Source organism: Chiloscyllium plagiosum, chromosome 6 (genome assembly GCF_004010195.1).
Source record: "Chiloscyllium plagiosum isolate BGI_BamShark_2017 chromosome 6, ASM401019v2, whole genome shotgun sequence".
NCBI classification, from domain to species: domain Eukaryota; kingdom Metazoa; phylum Chordata; class Chondrichthyes; order Orectolobiformes; family Hemiscylliidae; genus Chiloscyllium; species Chiloscyllium plagiosum.
In genome coordinates, this window is record NC_057715.1 from 85,408,602 (window position 1) to 85,431,665 (window position 23,064).

General features: G+C 41.1%; 1 protein-coding gene across 4 annotated transcripts in view; it reads right to left on the reverse strand.

Moving 5' to 3' along the window:
• LOC122550789 (heat shock protein 105 kDa-like) overlaps positions 1-20,134 on the reverse strand; it is a 91,690-nt gene extending 71,556 nt beyond the window's left edge. For 3 of the 4 annotated variants that reach the window (XM_043692046.1, XM_043692044.1, XM_043692047.1), the window contains exons 1-2: positions 19,822-20,134; positions 5,864-5,921 (exon numbers count right to left, since the gene is read on the reverse strand). In XM_043692046.1, the coding sequence (XP_043547981.1) occupies positions 5,864-5,921; positions 19,822-19,928 (165 nt within the window). In that variant the 5' untranslated portion in view covers positions 19,929-20,134. The remainder of the gene's footprint in view (positions 1-5,863; positions 5,922-19,821) is intronic. The other variant, XM_043692048.1, reaches the window with a different exon arrangement.
• Positions 20,135-23,064: the final 2,930 nt, after the last annotated feature.

Sequence of the window (23,064 nt, forward strand, 5' to 3'; positions counted from 1 at the left end):
CCCCCCCCCCCCAGATTCAGTAGAGGGACCTGAAGGATTGAGTGACCCAACACAATAACTCCAGATGAGAGCCCAGATCCTTACTGGTGGTTGCACAATCTCCACCTCCCTGGACCAGCTGCCAAGGTGCTACAGAATTACTTCCCGGAATGCAGAATCACGGACTCCTGTCTAAGGCCACTTTTACTGAACAATCTCCTGGATTGATAATGGGAAGATTCCTTCAACTTACTGTCAGAACCCCCAAATGACAGGTGTTTCTATAGACTTTGAGGACTCCTCCCTTAAGACTCAAGATGTAGCTGCTTGCTTGCTGCACATGCAGTGTGATTTGCTGCATAAGGTGGTGGCACATTTGCAAACGTGAGATTGTGCTGTTCAGCAAGATATATTTCTTCTTGATGGAGGACTCCTGACAAGCAGGGTAAGCTCTACTATCCTTGCACAATAAGGCAAGGCATGCATGTTGGCAGAGAGGAGGAGGAATTTCTTCAGAGGGTGGTGATTCTGTGCAAGTCATGGTTTCCACAGACTTCTCTGGCAAAGTCATTGAATGTATATTTATAACAGGAGATAGAAAGTAAGGAATCAAGGGTTACAGGGAGAAAGCAAGAGAATGAGGTTAAGAAACAAATCAGCCATGATCAAATGGCAGAGCAGGCTCAATGGGCTGAATGACCTAATTCTGCTCCTCTAATCTTATGGTGCTGAGAGATCACCAGGAAAGCAAGATACAGCCTGGTCAAGCTGGGTCCCTGTCTGTGCACTGTGCCCCTACTACAATTTTTCAATGTTAGTTGCTGCTGTGTCCTGCAAAGCAAGTCTGTGCTTCCAAAGTACAGTTGTTGTTCTGAACATGGAGGTCTTTTGGACTAAGTAGCGAGCTGAATTTGCCAAGTATCCACTCTTGTTTCCATGTAGAGTTTTCTGAATGTCTCGAAAGCTGAATATTAATTAGCTGTTGGCCCATTAACAGGGTTTTTAAATGTAATATTCCCTTTAATCATAATCTCACTGCCTAGTGAGAAATTTGCTGCACTGCTTGTCAAAAAGGAAAGATAAATGGAATGAGATGCTCCAGATGTCAAAATAGGCCTTGCCAGATTTCTTGCCCAACTTTCACATGAATCTCACCAAAGCCCATGTTGCTCAGCCTTCAATAAGTCTGCTCATTGTGACCAGTATAATTGGTTCATTTTCATCATTATCTTCTTAGTGATATCTGTCAGTTTGCCTCTTTTAGAGTAAATAACTTTTTAAATAAATAATAACTTTGGACATTCCTGGTATCACTCATTGTATTCCATTTTTGTCTTCTGGAATAGCTAACTCTGCTCAAAAAGATATTTTCGTCCTTATTCTTCTAACCTTTAAACCTTTCCAACGGATTGGCAGTGTTTAATAATTAGATTTTGAAATTTCGCAATCATTTAATTTGTTGAGTGTTACCACAAAATGTCCCTTATGCTCCATAGTAGTTAAAATCCAAATTGATATTGTAATTTCTTCCTGCACCCATTGGAAACAACAGCCTATGAAACAGGTTTATACTAATTCAAGGAGCCTCAAACTGTATTTTGTTAATCTTTAACAGATGCTGTGAAAGTACATGTAGGGAATGTATTTCCAAAACATTTTTTTTTTCAAACAATCAAATTTAGATAATATCTCACTCTTCATGGAGATGTAATCCAAGAATTCAAACAGAAAGTCCAAATGTTCTCCACTGTCCAAAATCACACGCATCAATCTCAAATGCTTCTGTTTCTTGATGTGATAATGCCATGATCATACATTGTATTCTCTTTAGTAAGATCACAACATTGAATAATTCTTACATGGGCTATACAGTATAGAATCAGAGGACTGAACTAATCATAATCTCCACTTTATACTTGCTTTCTACTATTTTCCACAAATGGTCAGAAAAAAATTTTGTTTTATGTCTGAAAATACTTTTTACAATTTCCAAAAGTAAAGCTTCAGGCAATCATTCTCTCCAGTCATGTTGTATTTCAGTTAGCCTGCTGCCAAAAGGATAGAACCACAGTCCATCTTTACACATGCACACATTTATTTAGAAAATTAAAACATTGAAAGCGTTAGGTCAAGGGATGAGTGTTTTTAAAAAAAAACACTTTGGTTTTTATTTTTAGTACTACAATTGAATTCCCATTGGTGCTCACCACAGGTGTACACAGGCCTACACATGTGAACACAATTAATATACAATTAACATTAATATATAATATACAATTATAAAGGTAGCACAACTTTTTGACAGTTTCTGTAGCCACTGCACATTGCTGAGTAGGAGTGGAAGTAGTATTCCTGAAGATGGTTTATGAGTTGGACATGGTTTTCTGCAGGATACCCTTCTTCTCCTCCTCCCGTGTAAAGCATCCTCTCACTGTGTCCTAAGAATGTCCTAAGTAATGCAGGTGGTGCTGCATTACTGCTCCTATTCCTGTGTGAAGTACTGATTTCTCTTCCTTTCCTTGGTAATCAAAAATCTTTAGCAACTTGTCACAGCGCTTTCAGAAACTGTGCCTCAGCTGCAACTTGTTGAATGGCCCTTTAAAATGGCCCCAGAAAAAGTGAATTAGTTCTGAAAGTAAAGCATCATGAAACAAGATATTTTCTGCAAATATGTTGACCATATTTGGTATCCTGATTTTGCATCAGCCTGCACATGTCACTATATTTCATTCAGCTTGTGGCTAGCACTGAAAGTGCACATGAAAATTTTTGGTAGGCCCTCATAACACACTTGGAAGCTGTGCACCTGAAAATTTATGCCCCAGGGTCTGAGGTACCTGCTGCTCTATTACTTTTGTAACATTCTAAAGACACGGAAGGTGGTGTTTATTCTTAAAGTAGTAATTTCGTATAACTTTGAAAATTTAATTGCAATCCTTGAACTGAATTGAAATGGATTTGAATTCACAAGTTTACTCAATTTTTGAATGACTTTGCGATTTTTGAGAAGATCTGGAGCTCAGGTTGATGATAAGTATGGAAGTTAACTTGCTGAGCTAGAACGTTTGTTTTCATATGTTTCATTATCATGACTAGGTAACATCAGTGAGAGTCTCTGGTGAAGCACTGTGATATGTCCTGCCTCGCTGTTTATAGGTCTTGGTTTCTTAAGGTGGGTGATGCCATTTCCAGTTTTGTTTCAAGCGAAGGTAGATGGGATCTAAAATTGATATGTTTATTGATGGAGTTCTGGTTAGAATGCCATGCCTTTAAGAATTCTCATGCATGTCTTTGTTTCACTTGTCCTAGAATGTGTGTTGTCCCAGTCAAAGTGATGTCCTTCTTTATCTGTATGTACACAAACTAGCAATAGTGGGTTATGTCATTTGGTGGCCAATTGGTGTTCACGTATCCTGGTGGCAGGTTTCCTGCTTGTTTGTCTGGTGTTTTTTTAAAAAACAGCTCTTGCATGGTATCTTGTAAATGACATTAGTTTTGCTGGTACTAACTAATGGATCCATAGTCTCCCTACCTGGTACACCAATTAGCCAAGGAACTCCATCAAAATCTAAAACACCTAATTAAAAAGATTCATGCTACACCGTTCACTCCATCCAAAAAATCCTGAACACTGAAGACACCAAGACAGAGGAGGATGAAATAATGGTGTCCTTTGACGTTACAGCCCTTTTCACATCAATTAACATTGCCCTTGCCGAAGAAACACTGGCATCACTAAGAGGAAAACCAGGACCAACTTCATCAGCAAAGACAACATCCTCAAGCTAGTGGACCTGTGCCTCACCACCCACTTCACATTCTATAACAAAACCTGCAAACAGGTCAACGGAACCCCATGGGATCACCGCTATCAGGGCTCATAGCAGAAGCAGTAAAGCAGAGACTTGAACAAGCTGTCCTCCCATGTATCCAATCCAAACTTGAGTCCACTACGATGCCTTTGTCATCACAAAAATGGAACAAATTAGAGGAAACATTTAACACTATCAAAAATATCCTGACAGGCATAAAATTCACAAAAAAGATAAAGAGAATGACAACAGACTTCCATTCCTAGACGTGACAATTGAATGTGCAATTAATGGAGCTGCAAACCAGCGTCTACGGAAAAACACAGACCAAATGCTTCTGAAGTTAAGTAATCATCCCAATCATCCTCAAATGGAGCTGCATCAAGACATTTCAACAAGCCACATTACACTGAGCACCCAAGAACTACAAAACAGAAGAAAAATATCTGTATAGTGTTTAAGAAAAACAGGTACCCAATAAACACAATCTGCCAATTCCTCAGAAACAAACCCAAACAAGCAGACACAACACAACCAAAAGACTATAGCCACATCACCTTACATCAAAGGCATATTAGAAATGACTTCCAGACTTGGCATAATTGTGGCCCACAAACCTACCAACATGCTTAAACAGCGATTAATAAATCTAAAGGATCCATCGGATACTACCAGCAAAACTAACGTCATTTACAAGATACCATGTAAGAACTGTAAAAGAAAAAAAACACTACATCGAACAAACAAGCAGGAAACATGAACACCAACTAGACACCAAAGGACATGACTCACTATCACTAGCTTCCATACATACAGACAAGGAACAACACCACTTTGATGGGACAACACACATCTTAGGACAAGCGAAACAAAAGACATGCATGAGAATTCTTAAAGGCACAGCGTTCTGACTAGAACTCCATCAATAAACGCAGACTTCGATCCCACCAACCTTCCCTTGGAAAATAAAAGAACTGTAAATGGCATCACCCACCTTAAGAAAATCAAGACCTATAAGTAGAGAGGATACTCTCACTAATGATGTTACCTAGTCATGGTGACGCAACATCTGAAAACAAACCTTCCAGCTCATAAGTTAACTCATCTTGAATAACTGAGTCACTTTTCACTTCCTTGGAGAAAAATCTTTGAGATGGACTGACACCGTATGCTCTTGAAATAAGGTACTGATATAAACTGCTAAAAATCGCTCATTTTTTTTCCCCCCCAAAAAAAGGAGTGTGCCTTTTCATCTCATGTGGATTGTGCCACTGGTTTGTTTTTGTGCTTTTTCTGTTGACCTATTCTCATGTTACTTGCAGTTGCAGTGCTACACTTGCAAGCATGGAAGGAGACTAGATGATTTGGAAAGTTTATGCTAATGGTGCAATTGCTAGGTGAAATAAATGCTAAAAAGTTAAATCTGGAATATGTTTCTAAAATCTAACACTTGTAAGTTTAATTTCAGGGAATAGTCATTTACAATTAAACTTATTGCACCAAAACAGCAATCTCAGCTCTCATAAGCTATAAGGACTCAATTACACAGAGACATTAATTTCTCAAATGTAGCCAAAATTTGACACAGGATACTATTAATGAATTCTGAAATAAATATGAGGCACCATAGTAAACGTTCAAAGCATACACTCTATTGGTGCATCTGCCAGGGCAAATGTAATCAGTAATTTAATTTTCCTCTTGCTTCCCAGACTGTATCACAAGCTAAAGTGTACGGCAATGAACGTTTAGAATTCAACTCTTGGAATCATATTGTACTTTATAAAACACATTATAGAGGAACCTCGATTATCCAGCATTTGATTAACCAAATGCCGGATTATCCAAACAAGATTGCAAAGGTCCCAATGCTTGGCTAACTATGTTATCTGGCATTCGGTTAACTGAGCGAAATACTCCCTGCCCACGTCCTTTGGATAATCGAGGTTCCTCTGTATCCGGTGATCAAATACTATGTCTATTCAGAAAAAGGGATTATTAACAAAAACGTATGGAGTTGTTCGTCTTATGAAACTATTGTCCTAATCTTGGAATAGGGAAAAAAAAGTTACCTGATTTTTGGCTGCAATTCCAGTAGCCCTATTCTTTGATCCAAAGGATACAACTGCCCTAGTAAAATAGAAAAAAAAAAGTTCATTGGAATTTCAGATTTCTGCACATGAAATGCAAATCAACTGATTTTTCAGGGAAGGAAATAAGTTAATTTTGAATGATTGTGGTGCAGTAAATAAGGGAACATTTATAATATAGTATCTTGACTGAGGCTGGATTGTGTATGGTTGCTCTAGTCTCATGGATAACAACAAATAAACATTTTTCCAGTTTCCATGATGACTAATTAAATGCCTCATCTATGATCTTGTTTTTATAGAACCTGATAAACAAATAACTATTTATGAGAAACCTGGTCAAATCAAAAGTTTATATCAGCTCTCAGAGTGAACAGAACTTCTGACACTCCTGTTTATATATTTTTTCTTTTTTACCCCCACACTACCGCCTAATTGCAGTAGTGCTTATTTTTTTCCCCAGCACCCATGCGGTGGGTGTGCTGGTGAGAGACAGTGAAAGACACAAGGTGCACGCATCTTTATTCAAATTTCCACCACCAGGAAGGAAGGAAAGAAAGAAAACACCAGAGTAGCCAGTGACAAGCAGTGCCCTTCACATCAAAGGGCAATGCCGTGTGGTCAAATAGTGAAGGGGCGGGCAGGGATCAAATCAAAATCAAAAATAGAGTTGGAGGGGGAAAAAATAACAAATATTAATGCTTATCCTTCTAAATATCCCCAAAACACACACAATGGTTTATTCTCAAGAGCAATAGAAGAAAGAATAGAATTTTCCAGAGAGTATACCTCTAATATTCTGGCATGCGTGGTCTCCTACCATTGTCTCTGAAGTATTGTAGACACCGCTTATGAAATATAATCTAGTATGTTCTTTCATTCACTGTTTCAAAGAAAAAGGTTTCATCCTGAACTCAACAGGAGGGTTTAATTTTCAAAAGAAAAAAAAAATTAGTGAGATCCTCTAGGCTGCTTGTTCTTATCAAACCTTTCACTGATTAAACCATATTTAAAAAACTTCCCTTTGCTAGTCACTGTTTGAAACCAGCCCCCTGAAAAAAAAAGGGTCCACAGCAAAGCAAGGACTTATTACCATTCATATGGATTTTAAAAAAGAATCTTCTAGGTCTACAGCAAACTTTAAACATACAATCTCTTAAAAAAAAAGGAATTCTAAGCATTTCCACAATCTTTCAAAAAAAGTTAACAATAAGATCGTTGCTCATCCATTCCTTTCCCCCTACCCAGTGAGTTTGTTTCCTCTTCTGCAGTGGCCCGAAAGAAGGGAGACGGTGGTCAGTGGCTCGAAGTGGAGCAGAGATGGTGGCCAGCAGGTCTGGAGTGAAGACAACTCCTGGTTGGTAACTGGTGGAGCCTGGTCAGACCACATGGAATCCCAATAGAAAGACTGTAATGTCTATCTTTTTAGCTTTATTTCTTATTTTCCTGAGCTACTATTCATATCTATAATGTATTGTAACCTTTTATCTTCTCTATTTTTTGTACCCAAGATTTGTACCTAGGTATTTTGCACCTAAGATGGTGCCAGGTGTTGGTGACGTTGTACACTTTTCACTGTACTCCAGTTCTTTTGTAACTTGAGTATACGTGACAATAAACCTACTTCTAATTTCAATGGTTCCCCAAAAAAGATAACAATACTATATTTTGCATCCAAAGATTTAACTCCAGTTTTCATTTTCTGTTGAGCACCTTCAAATGATTCATGGCAAACATACATGCGTTGGATAGTTCCTGAAACTCAAAACATTGATTGGAAGCAGAATCTTGGAGCTTTGGTTTTGCAACCTTTTCCCCCCCGATCAATTTGAGTGGTCGCGTCACTCATTCACACATTACTTCTAAAGGATGGGATCCTATGCACTCATTAAGAGTACGCAATACATCTGGCACTGGTGGGGCAACCTGATCACTCTCATGCTCCTCGTCTTCGTATTGGTAACTAGATAAACCCAGGATTTTGGGATAGTAATGTTGTGGGGAGATTGTTTTGAATTCTATCCTGTAGAAAATGAAGTTTAAATTCAATACGAGAATAAAAAGGAAGGATCCCAAAGGATAATCATGAGTCATCATAAACATTAGTGAATGAGATCAATGTGCCTTTAGGGAAGGATATTTGCCATTCTTTCCTGGTTAGGGGTACATGTGATTCCAGACCCACAGCACTGTGGTTGACTCAACTATACTGAGTAAATAGTGATGGGCAATAAATGCTGGCATAGCCCGTGACATCCATGTCGAGGATGAATACATGCATTCAGTAGTATCTGGTTTCTGTGGAAAGCCTGTCTGTAATTCTGTTTGCCGGCTCAATCTGGCTGTTATTGTCTCAGAGGAAACTGAGAAAGTCAACAGTACATCAAACAAATTCAAAACATTTGAAAACATTGTGTTTAAATGGAACTAACTTGGAGATGTCTTTATGGCTCTCAGGAAGGAGAGAAAGACAAAAATTGAGAGTTGCCATTACTCTCAATATGGCCACTAAACACAGCTTATCTTTTAAAGTGATACCAATTTACACAACCACATAATAAAGCAGTGCTTAGCAAGGCTCAAACTGGCATATAAAGTTAAGAAATCTAAGCTTCTGTCTATACCACCTTTTGCGTGTATGGGGCTTCAACACCAGAGTGGCTTTGGCTTCTTATTCACCTGCAGCTTATTCGGTGTCCCATTATTGTTGTTGATATGCAGTGGACTTCAGGCAAGAAGCTCAATCTAAAGCAGTATGGCACGATCTTGACGCGCATGTATAGTATCCACAAATTTTGCTAATACACTTGCTGCTGCAATAAATGGTAAGGCAGTTGAGAAAGTAGCTATGAGCAATAAGATTTTATTAAATTTTAGAACATGACCTTTAATTTGTCCAATAAATTACTGCTTTACCCGATTTCCCAACTCTGGAAAATTGAGTCATTAAAAGTTCAAATTGTTGAGAGGAATACTCTCAACCACTCTTGGTATTGGGTTACTCAGTTACATCTGCATGTACACCCACCACCAATGAAATTGTAAAAGGAAACAAACTAAAATCAAGATTGACAGCAAAGATGATCTCAGAGGACAATAGAACTGTGATCAGAAGGGCTAAATGGGCTGAGCAATGGCAGATGGAGTTTTAGTTTAGATAACTGTGAGGTCACGCATTTTGGCAAGGCAAACCGGGGCAGGATTTAAAGTTAATTGCATGGTTAATTGTTGCCAAACCACCTGACCTAGGGGTGCAAATGCATAGTTCTTTGAAAGTGGAGTTGCAGGTATACAGGGTGGTGAAGGCAACATTTGGCCAGAACATTGAGTATAGGAGGAGTTGGCACGTCATGTTACAGTGTAGAGGACACTGGTGAGACCACTTTTAGAATATTGGATGCAATTTTGGTTAGCCTTAGGAAGGACATCATATGATCGGAGGGTGCAAAAAAAATTTAAGGATATTGTAGGGATTTGAGCTGTCCAGAGAGGTTGAAAAGGCTGGGACTATTTTCCCTGGAACGGAGGCGGAGGGGTGACCATTTTCCTAGGGTGGAGTCAAAAACTGGAGGTCCTAGGTGTAATGTGAGAGGGGAAAAGATTAAAAAGGACCAGAGGAGCAACTTTTTCATGCAGAGGATAGTGTGTGTATGGAATAAACTGCCACACAAGAAGTGGAGGCAGGTACAATTACAGCATTTAAAAAAAGCACCTGGACAGATTTGTGAACAGAAAGAGTTGAGGGATATGGGCCAAACGCCAGCAAATGGAACTAGGTTAGTTTGGGATGTCTGGTCATACCAAAGAGTGTGCTTCTGTGAGGTCTGACTATGATTCTACGGACTGTGAGCTGGGTTAAAATTTTGTCCAGTGTCATTGCGACTGTATCTAGAGAAACCCTGAATTGTCAGGTTTGACTCCAAAGTCCTGCTGCAGTGAGTTCTGCCCCCTCACATCTTAAAAAAAAAAATGACATCAGTTCTGTGTATTAGGTTTAGATTTTATTGTACTTCTGTATTGAGTGCACTTGACAGTGCAAAGTGTATAATGTCACCACACGATGTAAACAAAAAAAAGAACTCAGGTACTGCTTTATTCTACTGACTTATGGAAAAAAAAAGGATTAAAAAAGAAAATTCAGAACTCAAACTGTAGACCAAAGTCATGGTTTACCAGGTGGAGATCGCCATGTTCCCATATGCAGTGCTTACTTGGACAACCTACTGCAGGCAACCCAAGGCACAGAAGACATAGCACTACTTAACACTTTAAGATTCTCCAAATCCGGTAACAAGAAGAGGTAGTCCAACAGGAAAATTCTCTCCCAATCCAGCATGCTTGGAAGAGGTACTATTACTCAAAATCTCCTTTGGAGAGGACATAATATTTGAATGCCTGCTCCTAAAGCAACTGCACTATTTAGAACGTATTGCAGTTGATAGTGGCTCAGTGGTGAGCACTGCTGCCTCACAATGCCAGGGACCCGGGTTCGATTTCTGCCTCAGCGACGGTGTGGAGTTTGTGCAAACTCCCCGTGTTTGTGTGGGTTTCCTCCGAACATTGTGCAGGTCAGGTGAATTGGCCATGCTAAATTGCCCATAGTGTTAGGTGCATTAGTCAGGGGTAAATATAGGATAGAAGAATGGATCTGGGGGGGGGGGAGAAAGAGGGTCACTCTTCAGAGGGTCAGTGTGGACGTGTTGGGCCGAAGGGCCTGGTTCCATCTAATGATGCGTTTGTTTGCAATTGTATGGACTCTGAATACACTTTGTTGCTGAGCAAATTAACAAACTTTGTGACGTACATTAAATTGTTGTAATATACTCAAACCTGAGGAAGCCTGCTTGTCATGGGGGACTATCAAATACACGGAGGAGGAGCTTGACAAAATTACTGACATGCTTGCCATAGGCAATGGTCTAGGTGTGGACGCTATACAGTCTGCACTCAAAGCAAAGGGGACCAGCATTCATGCACAAATCCTGGAAGGGAGGGTACAGTGCCCTAGGAAATTACTGACCAAAACAAAAACAAACACAAACAAAAAAAAAATGACAGCGTATATTCAGACAATGTTTGGATGACGGGAAGAGTTCTACTAGTGTTCTGGCTCATGCGTTCAGTTAAAATTGCAGTCTGACATCAAAACCCAGTGTGAAAGATCTACTCTCCTTGCAACTACAACAGAAATACTGTTCTAAAAAAACTAAAATATCCTGAATAAATGGCAATTCCCTTTAAAATATAGAGATGAGATGAACCGTTTACTGACATGAATTAAGGTTTCTTCCCCAGATAGAGTGATGGAGGTAGAGTCATTCAGTACTTTCAAAAAGCAGGGGTAAGATTTTTGACTTACAATAGTTATTAGTAGTTGGTAGTATTGTGGAACCAAGGTCACCATTAAAAGGACATTTAAAATGAATGGCAGAGTCTACAACAGCTAAAGAACGGCCTATGGGCAGCAATGGCATAGTGGTATTAAAACTGTTGGATAAAAGTAGTCCAGAGACCCTGGCAAATGTTCCAGGTAAAAGAAAAATGATGGATCAGTGGGTCAGGCAGCATGCATGGAGAGACAGCAAGCTAACTTTTTGAATCTATGATTCGGAGATGCCGGTGTTGGACTGGGTTGTACAAAAGTTAAAAATCACACAACACCAGGTTATAGTCCAACAGGTTTAATTGGAAGCACACTAGCTTTCGGAGCGACGCTCCTCCGAAAGCTAGTGGTGTGCTTCCAATTAAACCTGTTGGACTATAACCTGGTGTTGTGTGATTTAACTTTTTGAATCTAGATGACTCACCTAGTCCCACCTGCCTACACCCAGCCCATATCCCTCCAAACCCTTGTTCATATATGCCTTTCAAATGTTGCAATTTTACTAGCCTCCACCACTTCCTCTGGCAGTTCATTCCATACACATACTACCCTCTGAAAAAAATTGCCCCTTTATATCTTTCCCCTCTCACCCTAAACCTATGCTCTCTAGTTCTGAACTCCCCCACCCCAGAGAAAAGACTTTGTCTATTTATACTATCCATGCCCCTCATGATTATGTAAACCTCTATAAAAAAGGTCATCCCTCACCCTCTGGCACTCCAGGGAAAATAGCCCTAACCTATTCAATCTCTCCCTATAGGTCAAAAATCCTCCAATTCTACAAATCCTTGCACATCTTTTCTGAACCCTTTCAAGTTTTCCAACATCCTTCCAATAGAAAGGAGACCAGAACTGGATGCAATATCCCAAAAGTGGCCTAACCAAATGTCCTATGCAGCTACAATATGACCTCCCAACTACTGTACTCAATACTCTGACCGATAACAGAAAGCATACCAAACGCCTTCTTCACTATCCTATCTACTTGCAACTTCACTTTCAAGGAACTATGAACCTGCACTCCAAGGTATCTTTGTTCAGCATCACTCCCTGCTTTCCCAAAATGCAGCTCCTCACATTTATCTAAAATTAAACTCCATCTGCCACTTCTCAGCCCATTGGCCCATCTGATCAAGATCTGAGGCAACCCCCTTCATTTGGTGTCATCTGCAAACTTACTAACTATACCTCTTTTGCTCAGATCCAAAATCATTTATATAAAAATGACGAAAAGTAGTAGGCCCGGCCTGATCCTTGTGGCACTCCACTGGTCACAGGCCTCCAGTCTGAAAAACAACCCATCACCACCACCACCACCCTCTATTTTCTACCTTTGAGCCAGTTCTGTATCCAAAATGGCTAGTTCTCTCTGCATTCCATGAGATCTAACCTTGCTAACTAGTCTCCAATGGGCAACCTTGTCGTGAAGTGAGGCCCCAGGCTTAAATCTCACCTCAGGATGGTAGAATTTGAATTCAATCAAAAGGAGTTGGAAATAAAAAAAAAATGTCTGAGACCATAGAACCATTGATGAGTGTCAAAAAAAAAAAACCCATTTGTGGGAAAACACATCTTTAGGGAAGGAATCTGCTGTCCTTAACCTGATCTGGCCAACAACTGGCACCAAACCCATAGCAATTATGGTTGGCTCTTTAAAAAAAAAAAAATCCCTCTCAAATGGCCTAGCAAGCCACTTAGTTGTAAACAATTTTAAAACTCAGTGCAAAAGGCTTAAACACTTGCAGTTAGAAGCACAGAGCAGTTGATCAATCTTAGCCTCTTACAGGGAGGTGCCCAATTGGTCTTTATATCACTTGGAGGGAATCAAGTTGGTTAGAAAAGGTTGAAGGCACCAGATACTACAAAAGCTGATTTTCTGGAAACAGGATTGAAGACAGTGCAGAATTTGCAGTCTCCAGCCAAACTGATCCAAGACAGCTGCAACACTAGCATGTGCCTGACAGTGTAGGAAACTACCCACATTTGCCCTGTACACAAGGATCAGGAAAATCTAACCTGGCCAAGTATCATTCCATTTGTCCACTCTGATCAGTGAAATGATGGAAGGTATTAAACAGAGATCAAGCAGTACTTGCTTCAAATAACATGCTCACTGACACCCAGTTTAGCTTCCACCAGGGCTACCTACCTGGCTCCTGACCTTATTAATGAGTTGGTTCAAACATGAAAAAAAAACCACAGGTGAGGTGAGTGACTGCGATTGACAAGGCCATGTTTGAGGCATCCCTGCAGAAGTTACTCTGGATAGTGAATTGGCTTGATCATGATCAGTTGACACATCCTCTCTTTGCTCAAAGATTTGAAGTGAGCAAGTTTTCTGATGATTTGTTCAAATGTTCAGCACAATTTGCAACATGTCAGATGCTGAAACAGTGCAAGTCTAAATGCAGTAAGTATCTAGGTTGAGACAGATTCCATAACCTGCATAGAGCAAGCCTAAATGGCTGATCTGACCTATACTCACTTGGCACTGCTTGCTGTGAAGTCCCCCATGATAGGATGCCAGTGCACTGTAGATTTTAGTTGTGCTCTTTTGTTATTGTTTTTATACATCACCACTACAATTAGTTGCACATACACACTGAAGAATACTTTCTGCAATTCTGTTCATATGCTGTAGGAACAGATTTTGACTGACAAATAGGCCAAAAGAAATGCTAGTGCCTGTAAGTAAAACTTCCAAATTAATGTTTGGAAAGTATTCTGACTCATCATTGTTTGATATCCATCCCACAATGGTATCATCAACAACTTGTAGGTGACGTTCATATGGAATTTGGCAAACTGTCATGGATGTACAGGGAGCATAGTAGGGGGCTGGGAACGCATCTTTGCAGGGCACCAGTAATAGGGGCCAGGAAGCAGAGGATCCAGTTGCAGAGGAGTGAGCGGAGACCGAGGTTGTGGAGTATTGAAATTAGTATGGTAGGGATTAGGGTTATCCAGATTCTCCAGGTGATGAGTGTAGAGGTAGGGGAATGGTGTCTGCTATGGACCCATTTTGCCAGTAGACAAATTTTTGGGAGGCTACAGTTGATGTGGGCCATGACCAGCCTCTCAAAGCACTTTATGACTCTGGAGATCACAGCCACAGCCTAAATCATTAAGGCATGTTTCAGATGTTTTCTTTAGTACTGGGGATGATGGTGGTCTTCTTGAAGCAGGTAGGGACTTCAGATTGTAGCAAGGAGAGGAAGAAGATGTTAGCAAATACCTCTGCTAGTATGTCCTCGCACGATCTTGTTGCACAGCTAGGCACTCCGTCTGGGGCAGTAACTTTCCTAGGATTTATTCTCAGAAAGACCGATTGATGTTTACAGTGGTGACAGAGGGAATAGGTTTGTCCAGGGCTGTTGGGCCAGGTGACACTGTGCCACTGGCATTCTGCTCAAACTGAGCAAAGAAAGCATTGAGTGCATTGGGGAGGGGAGGGGAGGGATGTGCTTTTGTCCACTGTCTTGCTCGGTTTCCTTTATCCTGTTACGTTGAGTAGGCCTTGTCACAGTTGGTGGGTGTCCACATGGTTAGTTTGAGCCTCTAACTTGGTCAATACTGTCTCTTGGAAACTGATGGCTTTGCCGAGGTCATCCCTGAATTTTTTGGACAAGTCTGAGTTGTCCAACTTGAATGCCGCACATCTGGTTTTCAGCAGGCAGTGGGGTTTCCCAGCTCATCCACAGTTTCCAATTGAGGAACACATGGATTGACTTCTTTTGGCATGAAGTCCTCTATGCACTTGACAATAAAACATTTGTGATGGTGGTGGCGTATTTGTCTCGGTTGTCTGCTGGAATCTTGAATATGGTCCAGTCCACCAACTCCAAGCAGCCCCAGAGAAGCCCCTCTGGTGCCTCAGGTCAGCAAGAGACTACATTCTGTGAAGGACCCTAGCATTTGAACTTCTGCTTGTAAGCTGAGAGAACACCACAGTGTTGTAATCGGATTTCCCAAATCACCGATAGGGTATGGAGAGGTAGGTGTCTTTGGTGGTTGTGTAGCAGTGAGGTTACATTCCTGACTTGGGTCTTGTGGATGGAGGAATCAGGTGGAGAGTTACCCACCCCATAAATTCCCAGACTCGGCTCTACTCTTGTATCCACAGTTATGTTTTACACTTGGTCCAGTTTGTCAAATGGTAACCTTAAAGATGCTGATAATAGGAGGATTCAGCTATGGAAATGCTTTGGAATATAGAGTCAGAGATGTACAGCACGAAAATAGACCCTTCGGTTCAACTTGTCCATGCCAGATATCCTAACCTAATCTAGTCCCATTTGCCAGCACTTGGCCCCATATTCCTTGAAACCCTTCCTATTCATATACCCATCTAGATGCCTTTTACATGTTGCAATTGTACAAGCCTCCACCACTTCTGGCAGCTCATTCCATATGCACACCACCCTCTTCATGAAAAGGTTGCCCCTAAGGTCCCTTTTAAATCTTTCCCCTCTTGCTAAAAGCCTATCCCCTCTAGTTCTGGACTCCCCTACCGCAGGGAAAATACCTTGTCTATTTGCCCTATCCATGTCCATCATGATTTTATGGACCTCTATAAAAGGTCACCCCTCAGCCTCTGATGTTCCAGGAAAACAGTCCCAGCCTCTCCCTGCAGCTCAAATCCTCCAAACCTGGCAATATCCTTGTAATTTTTTTTGAACCCTTCCTGGCTTCACAATATTCTCCCGATAGTGGGAGACTAGAATTGAATGCAATATTCAAAAAAATGGCCTAACCAATGTCCTGTATAGCCGCAAAATGACCTCTCAACTTCGAAACTCAATGCTTTGTCCAATAAAGGAAAGCATACCAACAGCCTTCTTCAATACTTATACACTTAATGGTAAAGGTCCTGGGGAGTGTTGCTGAACAAAGACCTTGGATGCAGGTTCACAGTTCCTTGAAAGTAGAGTCACAGGTAGATAAGATAGTGAAGAAGGCTTTTCTCACTTTTTACAACTGGCATCCATCACACCTACGAGCTCCTGTAAACTCCTTAGTGCATCTAATTGCCACGCCAACCTATTCATGCAGTCTGATTGGTTGCAAATTCTCTCTCTCTGCAGACAAAGACATAATAAATCAGTAACATGGAAACTCTCCCCAAACTCCCCCATCTGACAGGAAGAGCACATCATTCTACCAAAGATCATCTTTGCTACTTTACAATCTACAGACACAGAAAATAGCACCATCTTATTGCTCTAAAAATACACTGCTCCAGGCTAACTTACTACTTATGGCTTATATTTTTGAAAAATTTAATCAATAGACAGATCTCAATAAAACATAACATATCAGCAACGAAACTACTCTACTCACTATTGTAGATTTACTGCATACCTACATTTAAACTATGCACTTATCTGTTCCTGTGCTGTGAGCTCTCCCATACAGGTTCCTCCAAGGTCAGATGTGAATTTCTCCTGGACTATTCTAATGTTCACAGATACTTGAACTCAAACAGCTAAGGCAGTAACTGCGCAGATTCAGACAGCAGCATAGATTTCTTTCTCTGACCATGTCGTCACTGTCTTTATCTTCCTCCTTTTAAGTGCTGTTGTTTTGATCTTTTGTCTCTTTGTCCCCCAAAATTCCAAAACAATGCAGCAATACATAAAGTGATTGCCGCTCCTGGAATTTCAAAGGAAATCTCCTCCAACACCTGAAATACCTCAAAGAAATAAAAAGCAGCGGTTACAGCCACAATTATTCCTGTCCTCCATCCCTCGGATTATGTCAAAAGGTTAGTTACTTCCTTTTTGTAGTTGGTCATTTTGCAACTTGTGGTATAAACGTTACCTGTCACTTATCAGAACATGTCTAAATAGATATTGTCCAGGTATGGCTCAAGTAGACACACACTGCTTCAGTATCTCTCAGATATCAATTAAGCTGACTGTTTTGCAATCATCCACCACCTCTGACCTTTTGATAGAGGGAAGGTCTTTGGTGAAACAGCTGATAGTGGAGCCTATAACACTCCCAAGGAACTCCTGCTGAGATGTCCTGAAGCCAAGATAACGGATTTACGACAACCATCTTCCTCTGTGCCAGGTATGATTGCTAGCAATCGAAAAATGTGGTGCTGGAAAAACACAGCAGGCCAGGCAGCAACGAGGAGCAGGAGAATCGACGTTTCGGGCATAAGCCCTTCTTCAGGAATCTTTTGAGGATGAATAACAGCAAAGGTCCTTTGCAGGTATGGAAGAGTGTTGTCCTGAGCTGGGGAAGGGCTGACTGCAGGGAGTGTAGGTGGCGGCGCATGGCTGCGAATGTGGAGCGGAGGATCTGGAGGGAGGTCTGTTGCTGGAGGCTTCGGATTTGTTGCAGGTACTGGTTGGGTCCAAATTGTGTCGGTCTGAATGTAGTCCGGAGTCCATGCAGGGTCAGTCGGTTCCGTAGGCAGGTGCTGAGGAAAGAGATGTGGCTGTGGTAGCGAGTCTGTTTCAGGACGTGGCTGAAGAGCTTCAGGGCAGAGGAGATGACCTGGGGGGTGCAGTGAGAGAAGGACTCACTGAGATCCTTGTAGAGGGAGGAGGAGAGCTTCTTCAATGTAGGCATCCTTGAAAGAGGATTCACAGTAGGTTAAGATCAACTAGGAGAAAGTGAGGACTGCAGATGCTGGAGACCAGAGTCGAAAAATGTGGTGCTGGAAAAACACAGCAGGCCAGCCAGCATCAGAGGAGCAGGAGAATCAACGTTTCGGTCATAAGCCCTTCTTCAGGAATCATGATTGCTAGCAAATCCAGTTTTGCTAGAGCTGGGTGGCACAGTGGCAAGCACTGTTGCCTTACAGCGCCAGAGACCTGGTTCAATTCCCGCCTCAGATGACTGTGCAAACTCCACACAGCCATTCTCCCAGTGTCTGCGTAGGATTCCTCCGGGTGCTCCGGTTTCCTCCCATAGTCGAAAAATGTACAGGTTAGGCGAATTGGCCATGCTAAATTGCCCGTAGTGTTAGGTGAAGGGGTAAAATGTGGGGGAATGGGTTTCGGTGGGTTGCGCTTTGGCGGGATAGTGTGGACTTGTTGCGCCGAAGGGCTTGTTTCCACACTGTAAGTAATCTAATCTAAAAAAAAAGCTCCTTGACACCACATTTGTTCACCTCTCTTCTTGAATTCAGCTGTTTTATTCATGTTGTAACAAGGCTGCAATGAGATCTGGAGCTTGAATATCTGTAGAAGAACTCAAATGAATACTAGTGAGTGTTGGTGCTTAATTGGTGATTCATAGTCTGATCTCTGGTGTATAAGTCAGTTTTGTATTACCTTGAATTTTACTTGAGCTTTCACTTACAGTTTGTGTGTGTATTGTTACTTTTTTCTAAAAAGAAAACACTGTTCCTTGTACACCTCCAGCATATGGTGTCCAGTTGCAAAATTTGCACTCGGAACTCTAACAGTGTGGAAGCAAGCCATTTGACACATTGGAGGGTCAGTGTAGACTCAAACAGCATTCTACCCAGACCCAGAGCGTCCCTGTGACCTTGCACACAACCAGAAATTCCTACTGTGATATGCTGGAATTTCTATCCTAAAGCATTTAACATGTTAGGCCTTCCAACTGAATGAAAAATACTAATCAGATATGTTTATGTAATTGTGAGCTGCCGAAGTGCAGGTCTTCTTAATCCTCCCTGTATTGCACTCCTTCGTTTGCCCCTTCACTTAGTCATAAGAGCCTCTAAAATTTCCAAAGATGTGGAGTGACTAGTGAAAAGAATACATGCCTGTTGTGTTTTTTTAAGCACACGTGGAGAAAGCATCATCCCACAGAATTGCCTGCCTCTAAAAAAATCAGCCATCCCTCACAGTTCTTCCTCTACCACCATCACCAGCAAAACTTCCTCAGTTTGACTTTTGCCCATGACTTCTAACCTTGGGCATGAATCTCCTAGCTGTGCTGGGAATATTGCACAAAGGCAGAGGACAACAACCTGAGGTGATAAATGACCCTGCTACCTAAAAGAATGTAACATTCATTATCTACAGCTACAATTATTGCATAATAAGATGTAATAAAGAAAATAAGATTCTGATAACTGTATCAACTTATTATATAAGAAATAGGTTAACTGTAATTTTTCAGACTTCTAAACTGATCGATAATATGGCAATGGCATTTCTTCCTGCGGGAAAGGCCCTATTTTCAGTTTCTGGAAATTTCCAGTACATTCTTTATTCAATCTACATATTCATGCAAAAATCAAATTTAATAATAGTAATTTTAGCGAGATTTACCTACCTTTTTTCAAATTATAAACAACGTTGAAAAATATTTGAGGTTTTTACCTCTATAGCATCACGTTGAACTTCATCTTGCTTTCGCTAAACTGTCAAAGCATTTTAAAATTAGAATAAAACCCACAAAAATACATATGAAATGAAAAAAACAGAGCGTTAAATGTGAGAAGAATTATTAGCCAAATTTAACAAGTGTTCAAACACACAGTGGGCAAATATTCCGCTCAACATGCGGATCCGTCCAAAAAGCTCCAACTATATAAATAATTATACACGTTACTTAAGTTACTTACGGAGTACATCTGTCACTGAACTCATTGGCAATGGTCTCGATGCCTCCTGCTCGAGCGATGGCGATGTAACAGTTTTGAAAACCAATGTCAAAACCGACCACCGACATCTTTATTTCAATCAAGCTACTTATGATCTTTTTTTTCTTCCCTTCCTTCTCCGTTCTATCGCGCTTATATTTATAAAACGTGCCGGACCACCTATTTACAGCCACCAGAGCTCGACGCTGATCACTCTAACACGCTTGTTCCGGTGGTGCCGTACTTTAAATACGGAGCTCGGAAGAAAGTTCCAGAAACTGTCACCATCCACACGCCTCGCACCGCCCACGCGACCATCCGCATTCTCCAGACTTCCAGCCAATGGCAAGCGTCCCCGCACCTCCGTCGCCATGGTGACCGCAGACGCTCTGACGTCCGCAGAGAAGTTCCGAGAAGCGACTGGAAGCTTCCACAGCACTCGCGGCTTCCTCTGCCCGGTAATCTTCACAATATGACGGATTGCACAGGGAAGGAGGGAGCGGCTGGATGGTGAGGAAGTACCGAGCCGGGCGTCAGAAAACAATCGCCAAACAGGCTCCCCATTCCTGAACCACACTATTAATCTGAAGGGAGGTTTTACATAAGCGCAGGGACTCCTCCTATGTACCACACTATTTTAACCAATTCATTGTAGGTTCATTCATATGTAATATAAAAGTAAACTAAGGGGCAAAGGATGGTTCGAGTCAAAAATGCGGTGCTGGAAAATCACAGCAAGGCAGGCGGCGTCCGAGGAGCAGGATAGTCGACTTTTCGAGCTCTTCATCAGGACTCCCCTGCTCCTCAGATGCTGCCTGACCCGCTGGGCTTCCCCAGCGTGACACTTTTGACTCTTATCTCCAGCATCTGCAGTCCTCACTTTCTCCTGGGCGAAGGATGGTTGTATTATTTGGCGATATAAACCTTAAAGCTTGATAAAGGGGGTGAGTTCCAAGGAGTGTCGTCACTAAAGAAAGAAGTGGAGAAGTTTTGGGAGGGAATTTCTAAGTTTAGGGAGTAGGAACAGTTGAAGGCACAGACACCAATGGTAGAGCAATTAAAATCAGGAATGCTCCAGAATTAGTTGTGCACAAACGTGGTGAGGCAACGGAAATAGAGATTTAAAAATAATGATCATAAAGTCATACAAACTAGGAGCAGCAGTATCTTGTTGGCCCATTGAACATGGCCCTTCCTTCAACTGTACCATGACTATCTGATTATAGCCAAAAAACTCAACTTTCCTGCCTGCTCCCAGCATCCTGTATAGGACCTTCGATTCTAGTAGGCCAATTTTAAAATTGGGGTTTTGCTAATTCATTGCTGGTCAGTGAGCACCAGGGTGATATGTCAATGATAGTTGAGGCAGGTTAGGATCTAGAGTCTCTGCACCGGGTGAGCTGAAGCAGGGTCAAAGCCAGTAAATGTAAGGGAGGAGAAAACACATATTAATACATAATGGAATCTAATGCTAGGGTCACACAGGACTCAAAGACTGTGAAGTCATTGAGGAGCATTTGTAGACTCTCTTCTGATTAGACAATTACCACAGTTCTCTGAATGTAGCAGATCTGCGAGCTTTGATCTAATCTGTTGGATGTGGAATTGCTTAGTGGGCTTAACAGGGTTAAAGTTTTTTCTGGATGTAAGTTTGCTCATTGATCTAGAAGGTTCGTTTTCAGACATTTCGTCACCATGCTAGGTAACATCATCAGCGAGCATCCGGTGAAACACTGGTGTCAGTGACCTGGAGGCTCACTGATGATATTACCTAGTATGGTGATGAAACATCTGAAAACATCTGAGTTCAGTGAGTAAACTTACATCCAGAACCTCAACCTGAGCTACAAATCTTCTCAAAACTCACTAAAGGTTATTTCTCCTTGTGGGAAAGTCTAGAACCAAAGGGCAAAATCTTGGGGTAAGAAATTGCCCATTGACTACAAAGACAAGGAGAAATTCTTTCTCGCAGAATTTTGTGAATCTCTGGAATTCTTTACTGCAGAGGGTTGTCAAGATTGGGTCATTAAATATATTCAAGGCTGAGATAGGCAGACTTCTAATCATTAAGTGAATCAAGGAATGGGGATAAAGTAGGAAAATAGAGCTGAGGATTACCATGTCAGCCATGATCTCATTGAATAGTTGAATGGAGTTGATGGGCTGTTTGGCTATCTTTGCTTGTACATCCTATGATTTTATGATCTATCCCTTTTAGCACACTATTGGTGCCACATAGCAGAATGGATGGTGACATTAAGAGTTCTGTCATATCTGCTGTCTGTGTCCCTTTGGATTTAAGGAATGGAGATGAGTGCCAATCAAAAAAGCATTGTCGAAATAATCTTGACAAAACAAGTTCAAATTGGAATTAGTTTTTAAAGGTGGAGAAGAGCATGCGGTTGAGAAGATGGGTAGAATCTATACTTTTGGGGTAAATGGAAGGCCAATGGCTGGATAGTTTGTAATCTGCAAGTAAACTGGGATAGAGATATTTTTGGACAGTCACAAAAGGTTGGAAGCTATAGGATGATAGAAATGGGTAATGGTACAAGTGAGTGATCAGAGACAATCTTACCTGTGACTGACATGATGAGAATAAAGAGACAACATATGATGGCAAGATCAGGAGACTGGCTGTTAAAATGGTTTGGAGAATTTACATAGATGATGAAATTAATGGAGTTGGGAGTGTACTGAATTCAGTTCAGCTATAAAATACATTTTTACAAGATTACAAACATGCTACAATGTAACTGTAGATCAAGGAAATGTATTAAAATATATTGGAAATTATCAATTGTACATGTAAATTCAAAGTAAAATAAACAGTTAATAAACAGTATTAGTGAGTAGAGGTACTGCATCTAGTGTATTCACATTTTAAAGTTTTCAACTGATGCCAAGCTAAAACCACTTTTAAACAACATGACACTCAGACTGTAAATGACATTCCAAGACCTGAACTGAATAAAACAATGTGGAGTGTTACTATTTGTTTTACATACTTACTCGACTTGGATGTAATATCACTAGTCCAGATGGTATACTCAAATACTAGTTGCATTCACATTGTAAAGTCAAATGCTTTCACACCAAAGCTACAGTGCTAGGCTGTGAATATCACTTCCAGGGTTAGGAACTGAGGCAGAACGTATGCCAGCATTCAAGATTACTAACATACAAATTAGGAGCAGAATGAGCTCATTTGGCCCCTCAAACCCA